This window comes from Rana temporaria, chromosome 1 (genome assembly GCF_905171775.1).
Source record: "Rana temporaria chromosome 1, aRanTem1.1, whole genome shotgun sequence".
In the NCBI taxonomy this organism is placed as follows: domain Eukaryota; kingdom Metazoa; phylum Chordata; class Amphibia; order Anura; family Ranidae; genus Rana; species Rana temporaria.
In genome coordinates, this window is record NC_053489.1 from 165,346,822 (window position 1) to 165,361,936 (window position 15,115).

Sequence of the window (15,115 nt, forward strand, 5' to 3'; positions counted from 1 at the left end):
ATCTGGTACCGCTACCCCCCATATTGTTTAGGCATTGTCATTAAACAAAGTTGAATTCTGGGCCTTTTATGGGCCCAAATGAATTCAGTTATCATCTTATTAGTCTGTTTAACCACTTGCTTACTGGGCACATATACCCCCCTCCTGCCCAGGTGAAATTTCAGCTTTCGGCACTGCATCGCTTTAACTAACAATTGCGCGGTCGTGCGACGTGGCTCCCAAACAAAATTGACGTCCTTTTTTCCCCACAAGTAGAGCTTTCTTTTGGTGGTATTTGATCGCCAGTGCGGTTTTTATTTTTTGCGCTATAAACAAAAAAGTGAGACAATTTTGAAAAAAATACAATATTTTTTACTTCTTGCTATAATAAATATCCCAATTTAAAAAAAAAAAAAAAAAATTTTTCTCAGTTTAGGCCGATACGTATTCTTCTACATATTTTTGGTAAAAAAAAAAAAAAAATCGCAATAAGCGACTGGTTTGCGCAAAAGTTATAGCGCTTACAAAATAGGGGACAGAATTATTATTTTTTAATTATTTTTTTTTACTAGAAATGGCGGCGATCTGCGATTTTTAATGGGACTGCGACGTTATGGCGGACACATCGGACACATTTTTGGCGCCATTCACATTTATACTGCGATCAGTGCTATAAATATGCACTAATTACAGTATAAATGTGACTGGCATTGAAGGGGTTAACACTAGGGGGTGAGGAAGGGGTTAAATGTGTGTCCTATATAGTGTTCTAACTATAGGTGGAGGGGGGGTGACTGGGGGGGGGACCGATCTGTGTCTCTATGTACAAGGGACACAGATCGGTCTCCTCTCCAGAGACAGCACCGCTGTCTCTGTGTAAAACGGCAATGAGAGATGATCTCATATGTTTACATATGAGATCATCTCTCATTGGCCGCACAGATCGCATCGCGAACGGCCACTCTGATTGGCCGTTCGCGGCGATCTGTAATTGGCTGTGTCCGAGGGACATGGCCAATACAGATTTTCCCCGCAGCGCGCTCTGGAGCGCGCGCGGGGACCGCCCTAAGGGGCGGACGTCAATTGACGGCAGTTTGGAGATTGGGATCCGCACTGTAGCCGTCAATTGACGGCAGGCGGATCCCAAGTGGTTAAAGAGATAGGAAAATTTAGGCAATATTGACATTTTTATTATGTTACATCTACCAAACCAAGAGAAAAGGCCCTGATGCCATTTAGAAAATGGGTGGTGGAAAATTAAACTCAAAGGTTTGGTCCAATTTAGGTGGAATCAACGGATTAAAATTATTATTTTAAATTGGGAGTAAATGACCTTTCTATATCAAGATTTTTCTATGTTTGGCACACTGTAGTTGGTCCTCCTTATAAAACTTTTTTTTAGAGTTACCAGTCTGGTTTCTTGTTTGCACTGTTTCTAGTTGACTATAAAGTTGTGGAGGTACCCCATCTGAAGGAGGAATCAGTGGCCATATTGTTAGTTGACACCCTCAGGTTCTGGGTTATAGGCCCCTTGTTTTACATATATTTTTGGCAAACACATAGAGCATCCACACTTTCCTGATACCCCCGCTGACCAAGCACAGATTTTGGTATCTAACATGGTGCCACCAAAAAAAAGCCACCAAAAACAACCACCAAGCTAAAACACCTACCTGAGGCCTGAGGCCACTACAAGGTCTAGCTTACATAAACTTTGGATGTATAAGAGGTGCATAATTCCTATATACTCTCACCAGATGTATTGTTTCCTGGCTCACGAAAACACTCTGACGACTTATATGCTTCTCAACACTCTGCGGCCTCAGCTGTATTTATAGGTAGAGACCTGTGTGCCCTGCTTGCAATTGGGGGGGGGGGGCAGCAGACCCATCACCATAAGATCTAATTGCTTCAGCTCCCCAGCTCTCCCCGCAGGGATGTAGTCCCAAGGGAGGGGGCAAGCATGCTGACTAACCCCCCAGGCAGAACGGCTCGGATGATGGGGGCAAGCTTACTGAGAAGGAACAGGAAGTGAGAAATTTAGACAAAGAAAAAAAACACTTAGAAGGGAAATCTAAGGAAAAGGTAAGTGAACCAACAATGCACTATCTTAAAGGAACCTATTTAGAAAATAAAAAAACAAACCTTTACAACAGCTTTAAGAGCGAGGGTTTTTGTTATTCCTAATTACTCCTAAAGGTGCCAGCTTTACAGATCCATGGCCACTTTACATAGTAAATCAAGTCCAATTGTTGATATTAAAGATGAAGAAATATCCCAGACTATGTATCAAACCTCTAAGCAACTTTGACTATCTGATAGGAAATATGACAAGTTCTAAAACCACACTATGAAATCAAATTCAGAAGAGGACCCACCCACATTAACTTTTAAGATTGTAAACGCTAACAAGCAGGACCCTCTAAATTCCTCTAATACTGTCTACCTATCAAACTGTTTTGTCTGTCCTAATTTTGTAAAAGTGCTGCACAAACAGTTGGTGCTATGTAAATCCTGTATAATTATAAGAACACTAATAATAATAATAATAATAATAATAATAATAATAATAATAATAATAATATGGTGATGATAAAAGAATATTAAATTACAAAAAACACTATACCAGATATGATTATTATTTTTTTCCCATTATTTTTTATGAATAATTTTCCAAGGCTTGGACCAATTTTATCACATTTCTTGTCCAGGTAAATTAAGCCAGTTGATTTTTCTAATTACTTTTCTATGGAAAATTGAGTTATTTATTCAACAATAATCCACAAAAGAATGAAATATTTATAATTACCATCGCTTTATAAATTTGGTATCCCTACAGCACGAAAATAAAGTTTGGCAAGTTAAGCTGTGCTGCAAAGTACTTTAAAATCTTTTGTTCACAGAGAATCTGTGTTGTTTCATGTCTGTCTCCCATCTCATGGCAGAACCTAAGTACTACGATTTTTAGAAATCGGAGCACCTACTGCTATGTCACTGACTTCTAATGTTATTACTGACAGCAATAATAATCACGGTCGCTCTTGAAAAGATAGGAAGGAAGTCCCCTGTAGTTCTTGTCATCCCAATATACTTTGCAATCAGAAAAAAGCTGAAAAAATCAGCATGTATCCTTTTTTTTCAGAGTTGTGATCTACATGAGGAAACAGAAACCGGGCAGCAATAGACAATGAGAATATTATTACTTGCTGCTCCAATTGTCATGATAATGCTAGTTTTCTTTATTTCAAACCATTACCCCGAATACAAAAAAGGTAGATTGGGCTTTGACACTCATCGTGTATTTCATCATATTTCAAATACCAGGCTCGATAAAGTGATTCATGAAATCTGCAAGTTATCAATTTTCTGAAAAATGCCTTTTTAAAGATAATATATAGTCTTTTCCAAATGAGATCCAAATGTGATCAGTTTAATGTAAAAAAAATCGCATTAATACCACTATTGATATTATTTTAGTGTTATACTGTTATTGTTTAAAAAAAAAAACAATTTCTATGTAAAATTTGTAATTATATTTGCACATGGGGGAAATAAGTTTTTTATAATTACATATGCAGGCATTACTACTTGTTTTGCAATGTTCACAGCGGTTATGCTTTGCAGCTGATTCTCACAATGCTTAGTTATCCGATTTATTAAAAACATGTGTTTCAAAATAGATGTGTTAGTAAGCATTGAACCACTGAGGGCTCCCCCCAGTGGGTAATGTACAGTTCTCCAAATTTAACAAAGCAGAAAATACACAGTACTTTACTTTTAGCTGATCAGCTTAACCATTCAGAATAAGCTTTTTGGTGTTTAAGTGTTAAAACAAAAGGGATAATTACTTTGGTGTTGACATGCTATTTAAAGAAGAACTTCCCTCAATAACTCACTATTAACCATTCCAATCCTCTCCTCCATTTAAAAAAAAAAATATGCACCTTTTTTAAAAAGGTTTTTATTTACCTTTCTTAAAAAAACATGGTTGACCCGCTCCTTTTTTCTCTTGTTCTGCCGACCATGATATCTATTGCCTCTCCTGCAGCCTCCTATAGGTGGGCTAGACAGTTTGGACAGTCAGGACACGATTTGGCGAGCACAGGAGGTTGATTGAAGAGGGCAACATGGATCATAGTGTCCCCAGGCATTTCAAGTCCATTCTTAATGGCTCCACGTAGGGTCTTCGTGTTTGGGTCTTCGAGCAGATGCCCCCTGTGACTATGAGGTACCGTACTCTGCTACAGGGAAACGTTTTGGATATACCATATCCACACCTTATAACCACTGGGTCTGAATGTGGAGTGGAGGTGTGGCACATTCTGTAATGTTTGGTAATTTTTGTATGACTTTTTAATATTTTTTTTTCTGCTGCCAATGGTTCCTACCCCCCTCCTTTTGTCTTCTCGTAGCAGCCATTTTTTCTTACTGGACTATAACAACATTCCCCCTTCTTTTTTGCTAACTGTATTAGCTATTCAGCCTTTTAGCGTTTTAGGGGAAAGGTGTTTTTTTTTTGTTTTGTTTTTGCCACATTAGTTTTCCCATTTTATTTTTATTGTGAGATTGCCAAGAAAGTTGCAGCTCAGTTTCTGGGCTTTCCGCTCCACTTTTCCTCCACCTTACCTGCCCCACTGGCTATTTAAACCTTTAGCTTCTGGCTTTCCCTACGCATTTGAAAAAAAGGACCATGTCCCTTAAAACGCATTATGCTTACCCCCTCCAGACATCACTATAGGATTCTGAAAGCTGTCATCTTCACAGTGCAGCTGGAAATGAGAAGTTATTTCTCTCCATACTACCTGCTGGAGCTTTGAAGCCCCTGCTGATGCATATCTGGCAGCCATCCATTGCTCTGGTGTCTCAACCTGCTGTGATTTTGAATGTGTACTGATTTTAATAAAGGTGTTTTTTTTGCTTGGTATTAACCTGAGTGCCCTGCTTTTTGCTATTGACCTGCCCCCTGCCTTCATTCTTGTCAAAGCAAAATTAATGTAAAGCCCCTTCTCGCAGCCTTCTGGAATACCTACATCACATATTCCAGGAGGCTTCCCCACATTGCTGAAATATTAATTTATCAGGAGACCAATTGCAAAAATCTGGAATAGACAGCCGGCTCCCAATTACATAGAAAGAGAAGATGGTGGCACTGGGCAGTATATGCAGTAGAAGAGAGGTGACAGAGAGAAAAACAGTTTTCGCTGGGCTTGTGAGTGTATTTTTTTTGGATAAAAGGTATGTGCAATATAGGGAATGAAAATACTTTCAATGAGTGGGCATGGGTGAAGTTCTTCGTTAACTTTAAACAGATAAAAAATGGGATCACTCCAAGGCCAAGGCCTGTTAGAGAGACTAAAAGTAGAACGGTGTTTACATTACAGGAAGCCTGCTATTGATAATGCTGTGCTTCAATATACAACTGAAGGTATTATGCTTTTAAAAAAAAAAAGGTTCAACAGAAGTTTCACTATATGCTCATATCCATGGATGCCCCCCAAGAGTGAACCGCTTAGCAAAATAAGCATGCTCACCAAAGGAATGGGGCACCACAGAGTTTTCCACAAGTTATTATGCTCTTAAATCATAAGTGCATTTATCTTTCTTGCCCATTTGCCCTGAGAAAACTGATCCCACCCTCAACCACCACAGCTGTATCGTTACAAAGGTCCAACTGTGGCCTACATTGTTTATTTACATCCCACGATCAAGTAATTTCTATCCTGGCTCCAACGTCGCATTACAGTACCATAGAATTTTAGTGGAAAAAAACAATTGTACCTAATTATTATTTTATCAAAGAAGTGATTTTGCTCATTATTTTTTTAATAAAGGACCTCGGTCAGATGCCTGATTTTGATACATGCCCAATGTGGTAACTGACATAAAAACTTTTTTTTTTTAAATAGTTGTGAGGTCTGGCCTGGAGCTTTAATGTTTTGTCAGTTAAGCAATGGAGTTGCTGAGAGGGGCATTATTGTTGATCTGTGCTTAGAGCATCAGTTGTCCATAATCCAGGCCTGATGCTCCCCAAGGGTATCATGAAAACAAAGTAATATAGTTATACTATACCTGCATTTATCTTATCTCACATAAGGCAATGATAATTGAAGGTACACTTCTGATGCAAATAGGTCCTGTGTTATTGTGGGCCAAATAGCAAGGAAGATTAAAGGCACTCACTATGTGGCTACATTTATTTTTGAACCTATATGATCACACCTCACATTGGAGAATTCTGGGTCATCGCAATAACCCAACTCACAATCTAACCAACCAGTAAACCAGCCTTTTCCACAAACAATTTTGAATTGATGAAATACCCTTCTACTGTGATGAAAGAGCGAATAAAGAAAGAAAATACACTTTGATTCTACCTTGTTAGGATAAAATGGAAATACTTACTGCTTTCTGTGCTTCCTGACTTGTTTTCTTTTATTTTTTGGACTGGATGAGCTAGGAAAAGGAGCATTCTGTTAACTATCACATCTGAGACAAGAATGACTGCAACATCTTGATACATTTATACAAGAGCTTTTTATATACATCACTGGATAGATTCCAAATACAAACACCATACATTCCAATATAAACCAATTTAAACCTACAACAACCAATTTTAACACATAAAAAGCGATGCTCACAGCAGCAAGCAAGCTAATACATGTAGAAAATAGATGTAATCTTAAAGCGGAACTAAACCCAATGATTTAACTGTTTGCAAAAATAGTTACTTAGAAGGTATGCCATGAATGATACCTGACACAGTTGCTTGTGCTCCCAATCAAAATGTCAAGCCATCAAATGGCTGATGTCATAATTGATCATGTGTGCAACATCATGGCAACTGCAAAACAAGTCTAAGATGGCAGCTTCCCTGGCTGTAAAGGACAGAAAGGTTTAGTTCATCTTTAAGGTAAATCCTGACATAAACTGACTTGCTAAGAAAACATAGGTTACGCCGGAAAGCCATGGCAATGTCAACACTATGAAAATTAGCATTTCATGAGGCTTACTGCATCTCATCCAAATATCCACACATGCTTTGAAACACACCAATATTATCACTATTACAAAAAACTGTATGGACAGAAATACAGGGACTTTCATTGCTGTAAAAATGCTAGATACCTGACTGTCTCCCTGTCTAAGTGGTATTGCACGAAAGGATAACAGAGACAGATTCAGGTATTCTGGTTGTATTTTTTTTTTTATCTGCCACCAGCAATTGTTCAATAGCCAGCATTCAGTCAACTGTAAAACTGGTTAATAAATTGACACCGTCAATATAGTTTATTGAAAGATCAAATCACAAGGGAATCAAAATGGTAAAACAATATGGCAATGTCCTCCATTTTTACACTGTGTTCAGTTCAGGACAACTTCAGTCCCATCTCCTTGCAGTCCATCAAAACTACTATTTTATTACTTATATTACCTTGATATTTGAACAAAAAAAATGAATTAAAAGTTTGAAAGTCCTACCAAACCTTCAAGTGGATGTCCAAAAAAAATTTAATTATTCAACCCACCAGTGATTACCCAACATGAAATAATCAATCTGTGGGTTGACACAGTGTTCCAAAATAGCATGTAGAAATGCTCATGAGCTGGACTACGTCTTCTATACAGAGTCTGTATTCAGCTGTGTGTTTAGCATCTCCATGTATGTGAAAATAATAAGTGTTAACACAAAGTAATATGTGCTATTATTGCTGATATACTTCTAGAAATTTTAGTTGACTGGCTTTTACACTGACCCATTAGCCTCAATACTGATTCGCTGACTTGGAAAAAGAAAGCATGTCAAGAATGTAGGCGATAAAACATCTGCTTATTTTTTCCGAGCTACTCAAAAGCTACTAAAAGCATTGAACTAAGAGGTTCAGAATGGCATGCAGTCAGTTAGCAGTTTCAAAGGGATAGGTAACCATTGGCTACCATCATAACCCCATCTTGACAATTTATTTTACAGCTTTGTGCAAACAGTAGCTTTGACACAAATGAATGGGATTATAAACAGATGCAGTGAATACTAAAATAATAGAACTATATAACTATATAACTTTCTCCTCTAATTTGTCCATATTTCAGATGGAAAATGTACTTCTCCATCATTGCAGATGATCTCATAAATTTAAATTGGCAATTCTGCATCCAAGTTTGCAGTTCTTTCTTCTAGTCAGTTAATCAGTCAACTAGCCATAATTTCCTAAAATACTGAGTATGGAACACATTCAAAATAACTGAGAAGTCCATAGATAGCCTACAGAAGGCCACATAAAATAAAAGATGGTTATACAAAACATGGCCCCTGCTCAAGCTCTTTGCTGTCTGCCTATACTTTGTGTTAAAACATCACACAAGTGATCATTTAACGTTGCACTACCTTTGTTGCACAAAAGATTGTGGAGACTGTAACCTACGATACAAACATTTTCATAAACCAGAGAATGGTACTGTGCAGTGCTGCCTCTTAAAGGGGTTGTAAAGGTAAAAAAAAAAATCCCCTAAATAGTTTCCTTTACCTTAGTGCAGTCCTCCTTCACTAACCTCATCCTTCCATTTTGCTTTTAAATGTCCTTATTTCTTCTGAGAAATCCTCACTTCCTGTTCTTCTGTCTGTAACTACACACAGTAATGCCGCGTACACACGATCAGTCCATCCGATAGACCGTTTTCATCGGTTAACCGATGAAGCTGACTGATGGTCGTGCCTACTAATGATCGGTTTTGTTCTATCGGTTAGGAATCCATCGGTTAAATTTAAAACAAGTTGGCTATTTTTTAACCGATGGTTAAATAACCATTGGCGCCCACACACGATCGGTTTTGACCGATGAAAACGGTCTATGAGACCATTCTCATCGGTTTAACCGATTGTGTGTACGCGGCATAATGCGACACTTTCTCCTTGGTGTGGAGAAAGCCTCTTGAGGGGGGAGGGGGCGAGCAGGAGTGTCAGAACGCCCCCTAAAATACACAGCTCCTTTCTCTATCTGCAAAGTCCTGACTCTCCTGCTCGCCCCCCTCCCCCCTCAAGAGGCTTTCTCTAAACCAGGGAGAAAGTGTCACATTACTGTGTGCAGTTACAGACACAAGAACAGGAAGTGAGGATTTCTCAGAAGAAATAAGGACATTTAAAAGCAAAATCGAAGGATGAGGTAAGTGAAGGAGGACTGCACTAAGGTAAAGGAAGCTATTTAGGGGAAAAATGTTTTACCTTTACAACCCCTTTAAGCAATAATAAGGACATTTCTTGACATGCACTGAATCCTGGAAGTGCATGTACCATAAAAAAAGATTTTTTTTGAAAATCTGATTATTTCAGGTCATATCTGTGTGTATGATTGACCTATGTTTTATGCTGTCTAAAGATCACTGCAATATGTGAAGCTGGGTATCTGCATAGTCCTACTTAGTTACAGTACAGTGTGTTTAATATTTTGAGCTTAGCAAAGAAATAAGTAATATCTCACAGGAATGTTGTAATATATTGAGTATATCATAATATATTGTGCATGTAATAAAACTTCCAGATAATGCTAGAACTGGAGAAGTTTAGATCTACTGTCTGATGCTGTGTAATCATGCAACCACATCCTTATGAGCACAATCTATCTATACCCATAATGTGTTTTTATATTTCTATGAAAGTGAAAGCTGAACAGAGGTGAGAGGTGTGATGAATTATAGGTACCTTCCTCGCACTCCCATGCCACCATAATTAGCCACCAGAGTGCTTTAAAATGCTTCTGTAAATAAGTTAAAACCTGAAAATGGCTCTGAAAACTCCTGCCCAGGCTTATGTGACAGCATTAGAGTCTGAGGATATGTTGCACAGGCGCCCAATACAGTACTGCATAATTGTGGGTGTGTAACGGTGGGGGAGTAGCTCTATTTCCTCATTTCCAAAGTTCTATTTGTTCCAAGTGCAGATCAAGCCAGTGGGGAAAACCCAAGAAGGTAAGTGCCTGGCTATGAAAAATCGAACCTGTGACTTTGGATAGGATTAATAAAGTTCAGGTAGACCTAATTTATTTCTGTAAAAATATCACAATATTTAACAATGCTGATTGCACATGAAAATAAAATAATAAGATAATTGTATACACTACCTGCAAATGCCACTCATAGGGGTTTATATACTAAAGGCAAACAGACATTTAACTTTGCAAGGGAATTTCCCCCAATAGTGAATATGGTGACGCTCTGCCGACTTCTATTATCCAATCATGTGCAAGCAAAAAAGGTTGTTTTTTATTTTCCTTGTATGTGTTTTGGTGTTCCTGGCAAAAGGAAAAGTCACTGCATTCTCTAAGTTCTTGGGGAAAATTCCCATGCAAAGTGTGACTGTCCTTTGCAAATGGAAACCTCTCTTGCAAAGTTACCAGCCTATTTGCCTTAAGTAAATCAACCCCATAGTTATTTCTAATGCCCCGTACACACAATCGGAATTTCTGATGGAAAAAGTCAGACTGACTTTTTCCATCGGAAATTCCGAACGTGTGTATGCCCCATCTGAGTTTTTCCATCGGATATTCCGAGGAATTCCATTGGAGTTTAGATAGAGAACATGTTCTCTTTTACTCCGATGGAATTCCGTCAGAATTCCGATGTGAGTTTGGCCGGGCAAAAGCACAATCGTGTGTACCGGGCATAAGAAGTGTACACTTATGTCTGGGTTTTGAAATATTTATTTTGGCCTATTTAGCTGCTCTGGATTACTTTTATACACATTATTTTTTATACTGTGTGTTCTAATTGCAACTAGCCTCTATGCCACTCCCAGTGAGTCTTTTAAAAAAGACTTATCTTTATGGGTTATTCATATTTCATTCAGTATTGTAAACAATTTAAAATATTGATAGCTTACCTTATTATTATGCCGCGTACAGACGGTCGTTTTTTGTGATGAAAAAAAACGACGTTTTAAATCATGAAATAAAACGACGTTTTTGAAACTTCATTTTCAAAAACGACATTGCCTACACACCATCGGTTTTTCAAAATGCTCTAGCAAAGCGCGGTTACGTTCAGCACTCTTTTCCATTCAAGCTCGCTTCATAACTTGCTTCTGAGCATGCACGGGTTTAAAAACGTCGTTTTAAACGTCGTTTTGCCCACACACTATCATTTTAATTGACACAAAAAACGACGTTTTGAAAAACGACACAAAAAATTCAAGCATGTTCAAATTTTTTTTTTGTCGTTTTTCAGAAGACATAAAACAACGTTTTCCCCACACACGGTCATTTTAAATGACGTTTTCAAAAACAACGTTTTTTTTCATCACAAAAAACGACCGTCTGTACGCGGCATTAGTATTTAAAAATATATATATTTTCACCACAAAATAATTTCTGTTGTTTGCTTGTATTAAACCATGTTAATGTATTTTAATATTTTAATAATTTATATTGCCACTTTGTTTTTCTTTGTCTGGAGCTGGTAAATAGTTTCTTAAACTATATACCTGTATTATAAATGTGATTGGTACAGGATGCTGTTTAAAGTGGTATATTCTAGAAGCTGGAACAAATAAACCACAAATGTGAGAAGGAACTTGTGTCATCTAATTCAACCGCAATTTTAGCTAATCGTACGTGACCTAAACAACTGAAGACAGCTTTAGGCTGGACTGACCTATATTCACATGCACAATAAGAGACTTGGGAACATGTTGTCATTACATGTAGCCATAAATGGTGTCAGGAGAGCTCAATTTTTCAAAGAGATCAATCCACTCAAAGGGTATTGGCTTGTCTTGGTACTATAAATATGTGAACATTTCAGGCAATATAACAAATAGTAATAAAATAGAAAGTCAGGTCACAATGCACTCATACATCTTTAGTGACTGTTCTTTTTTTAAATCAAACCAAGCATGATAAATTGCAGGTACACCACAAGCCAATGTGTTGATCTAGCATTGTAATGTTACAAAATCATTGAAGTGTCACCATTGTGCAACCAATCCCATTGCTAAGACATGCCTATCTAACAGAATTGTTAATACATTCATACTTTCTACTTTCATAGCAATCAGATATCTAAACCAAATGTATGTACATTTGTTTTATTTAGAAATATTTGGTAAGGATATTTCTACCTTGATAAAATAATTATCGTTTAAAATAATATTATTTTAATTTAAAAAATTGGCTCTTTTGGCTAGATGCATACTTGTGCATGTTATTTTTTTTTTAAAGAAAAGCATAACTGTAAAGCTTGCATATACCAAATAAACTGTACTGTTTAACCACTTCAGCCCCGGGAAGATTTACCCCCTTCTTGACCACAGCACTTTTTGCTATACGGCACTGCGTCGCTTAAACTGACAATTGCACGGTTGTACGACGTTGAGCCCAAACAAAATTGACGTAATTTTTTTCACATAAATAGAGATTACTTTTGGTGTTATTTGCTCAACTCTGCGGTTTTTATTTTTTGTGCTATAAACAAAAAAAGAGCAACAATTTTGAAGAAAAGCTATATTTTTTACTTTTTGCTAGAATAAATATCCCCAAAAAATAGATAACATTTTTTTTCTTCAGTTTAGGCTGATATGTACTCTTCTACTTTTTTTTGTAAAACAAAATCGCAATAAGCATATATTGATTGGTTTGCACAAAAGTTATAGCGTCTACAAAACAGTGGATAGATTTAAGGCATTTTTATTATTATTTTTTTTTACTAGTAATGGCCGCGATCTGCAGGACTGGCGACAATATGGCGGACAGATTGGACACTTTTGACACTATTTTGGGACCATTGTCATTTATACAGCGATCAGTGCTATAAATATGCACTGATTACTGTGTAAATGAGACTGGCAGGGAAGGGGTTAAACACTAAGAGGCGATCAAGGGGTTAAGTGTGTCCTAGGGAGTGATTCTAACTGTGGGGGGATGGGCTATCACTGCTCCCAATAAGAGGGAGCTGTAGATCCCTGTCATGTCACTAGGCAGAACAGGGAAATGCCTTGTTTACATAGGCATCTCCCCGCTCTGCCTCTCCGTGACACAATCGTGGGCTGCCAGTGAACAGCACACTACACGGCAAATTGAAGGGGACGTACAGGTATGCCCATTTGCCCACGTGTATAGGCGTGCAGCGGTCGGCAAGTGGTTAAAGTGGTTGTAAAGGCAGAAAGTTTTTTTTTACCTTCCTGCATTCTATGCAGCAAGCTAAAAAAGCTTCTGCCTGTAGCTCTCCCTGAAGCCCCTAAAATACACACCTGAGCGGATCTCAATCCAGTGATATGTTCAAAAGCTGAGGCTCTCTCGCTCTTCATTGGTTCAGGTAAAGCAGCCTTTGGCTCCTGCTGCTGTCAATCAGAGCCAGTGATGAGGGGCCAGGGCCGAGCCCAGCTGTGTGTGTCTTATGGACACACAGAGCAGGGCTCCGGAGCAAGCATGCACAAGTGCACACATAGCAAGCAGCTTGCAAGCGCTGGCAAGGGACCCCAGAAGAGTAAGATCAGGGCTGTTTTAAGTAAAACCATTGAACAGAGCAAGTAAATATGACATTTTCATAATTTTAATAAAATACAAAATAAGCTTTATAATGACTTTAAGTTTAAAGGATAGCTTATCATTCGACTGTTCTTCCCTCTACAAAGTCTTATACTTGACTGTTATTGGTCCTGCTGGATCTCGGGTATATCTGTATACCTGCTTTACAGCTTCATCTTTTGCACATGTGTAGAAAAATCTCTTTTCCTTCCTTTGGAGAGGCACATCACAACAGTGTACAGCCTCTCTTTATTCAAAACTTTACAAAAAAAGGCCAATTCTGGAAAAAGTGGAAGTTCCCTTTTTGTAGTGTGTAGGGGACAGTTATTTTATGGACCTGATCCTCTACTAACAAACAATCCGACCACCAGATTGCTTGGGAGAAGAGGTTGCAGGGACTTGTCTTGCAGCATGGAGGAGTCTTGCAGCATATGAGTGGAACATCGGGTAAGTAAAATTGCTTTTGAGAGTCTCCTCGAAACAAAGGAGCAGTCAAACTTTGCAGTAGCGGCACAGCCGTACTGCAAGGGACGACTTTGTCTTTTCCTAAAGTTCAGCTTTAAATTGCACATCTAGGGACAAAAAAGGGCTGCCTTATTTTTACAAAGGATGCATACTTGGGGCAAGCAGAAAGAATATCAGTTGCTGCTCAGTCAGTTGAAAATGTATATGGGTGATTCACTGGTGGAAAGGCATTCACAAACAAAATTTTCAGCAACAAGGACGCATTAATTATTTTTGCTACCTTGTTGATTAACATAGGTCTACATGAAACTTGCACATATATTTGCAAACGTTTGAACATATAAAATAATGTTGTATTTAACACATAACATACATCACAAAACATACAATCATTCAGCAAAGAAAACACTTTATAAACAAAATGAGCACATGCTTGTAAAGAAGACCAGAATGTTACTTACCCATGTCTTCGTTTCTTGGAGGAAGACCTAGAAAGATCAGGAACAACCAGGATTTATTAACTTGTTTTCATGTATGGTAGAGGCATATTTCACATATACGTTTTGTCACGTTTATAACTACACATGTCAAGATATTTATTGCATTGAATGGACATAACTATGTGAAGTTAATTGGATTTCCTACTTTCTGCTTCAGGCTCCATTTTGCAGCCCCTCCACAGAATCATGAATGCACTGTTTATATGACTGTAGCTGGCAGAATTAATCAGTCCAGAAATACAAATGCTATATCTGCTCCTTAGGGGGTGCATAAAAGAGAACCCATCATTTTAGGTTATGTTGGGAGCCAAGTTACTTGCATATAGAAGTTTTGTTTCATAGCACCATTCAGAGTTACACATCCAAACACCTGAATTTCTCCATGGAAACTGCTGTCAAGTGCTGCTTGAGTATTTTTTTTTTAGAAAATGGAATGATGTCTCACAGCAGTGAGGTCTGATAGACCTTAGTTTTTTCCGATCTCTGCTATCAGGTGGCAAAATATTTTCATAATAGTCTGTCATTTTCTTTTGGTTTTTGAAGTAGTAAAATATATTTTATAGCAAACTCATGGTGACTGCGTTGATGAGTTTATGCTTCCATAAAAGCTCAAAATCTACTTAGCTAAAAAACCTTTTGATGTCCCACATTGCAACC

General features: G+C 37.9%; 1 protein-coding gene across 1 annotated transcript in view; it reads right to left on the bottom strand.

Annotated features, from left to right (window-relative positions):
• SRRM4 (serine/arginine repetitive matrix 4) overlaps positions 1 to 15,115 on the bottom strand; it is a 194,594-nt gene that overhangs the window by 46,011 nt on the left and 133,468 nt on the right. The window contains exons 5-6 of the mRNA XM_040345593.1: positions 14,420 to 14,446; positions 6,382 to 6,432 (exon numbers count right to left, since the gene is read on the bottom strand). Of these exons, the coding sequence (XP_040201527.1) occupies positions 6,382 to 6,432; positions 14,420 to 14,446 (78 nt within the window). The remainder of the gene's footprint in view (positions 1 to 6,381; positions 6,433 to 14,419; positions 14,447 to 15,115) is intronic.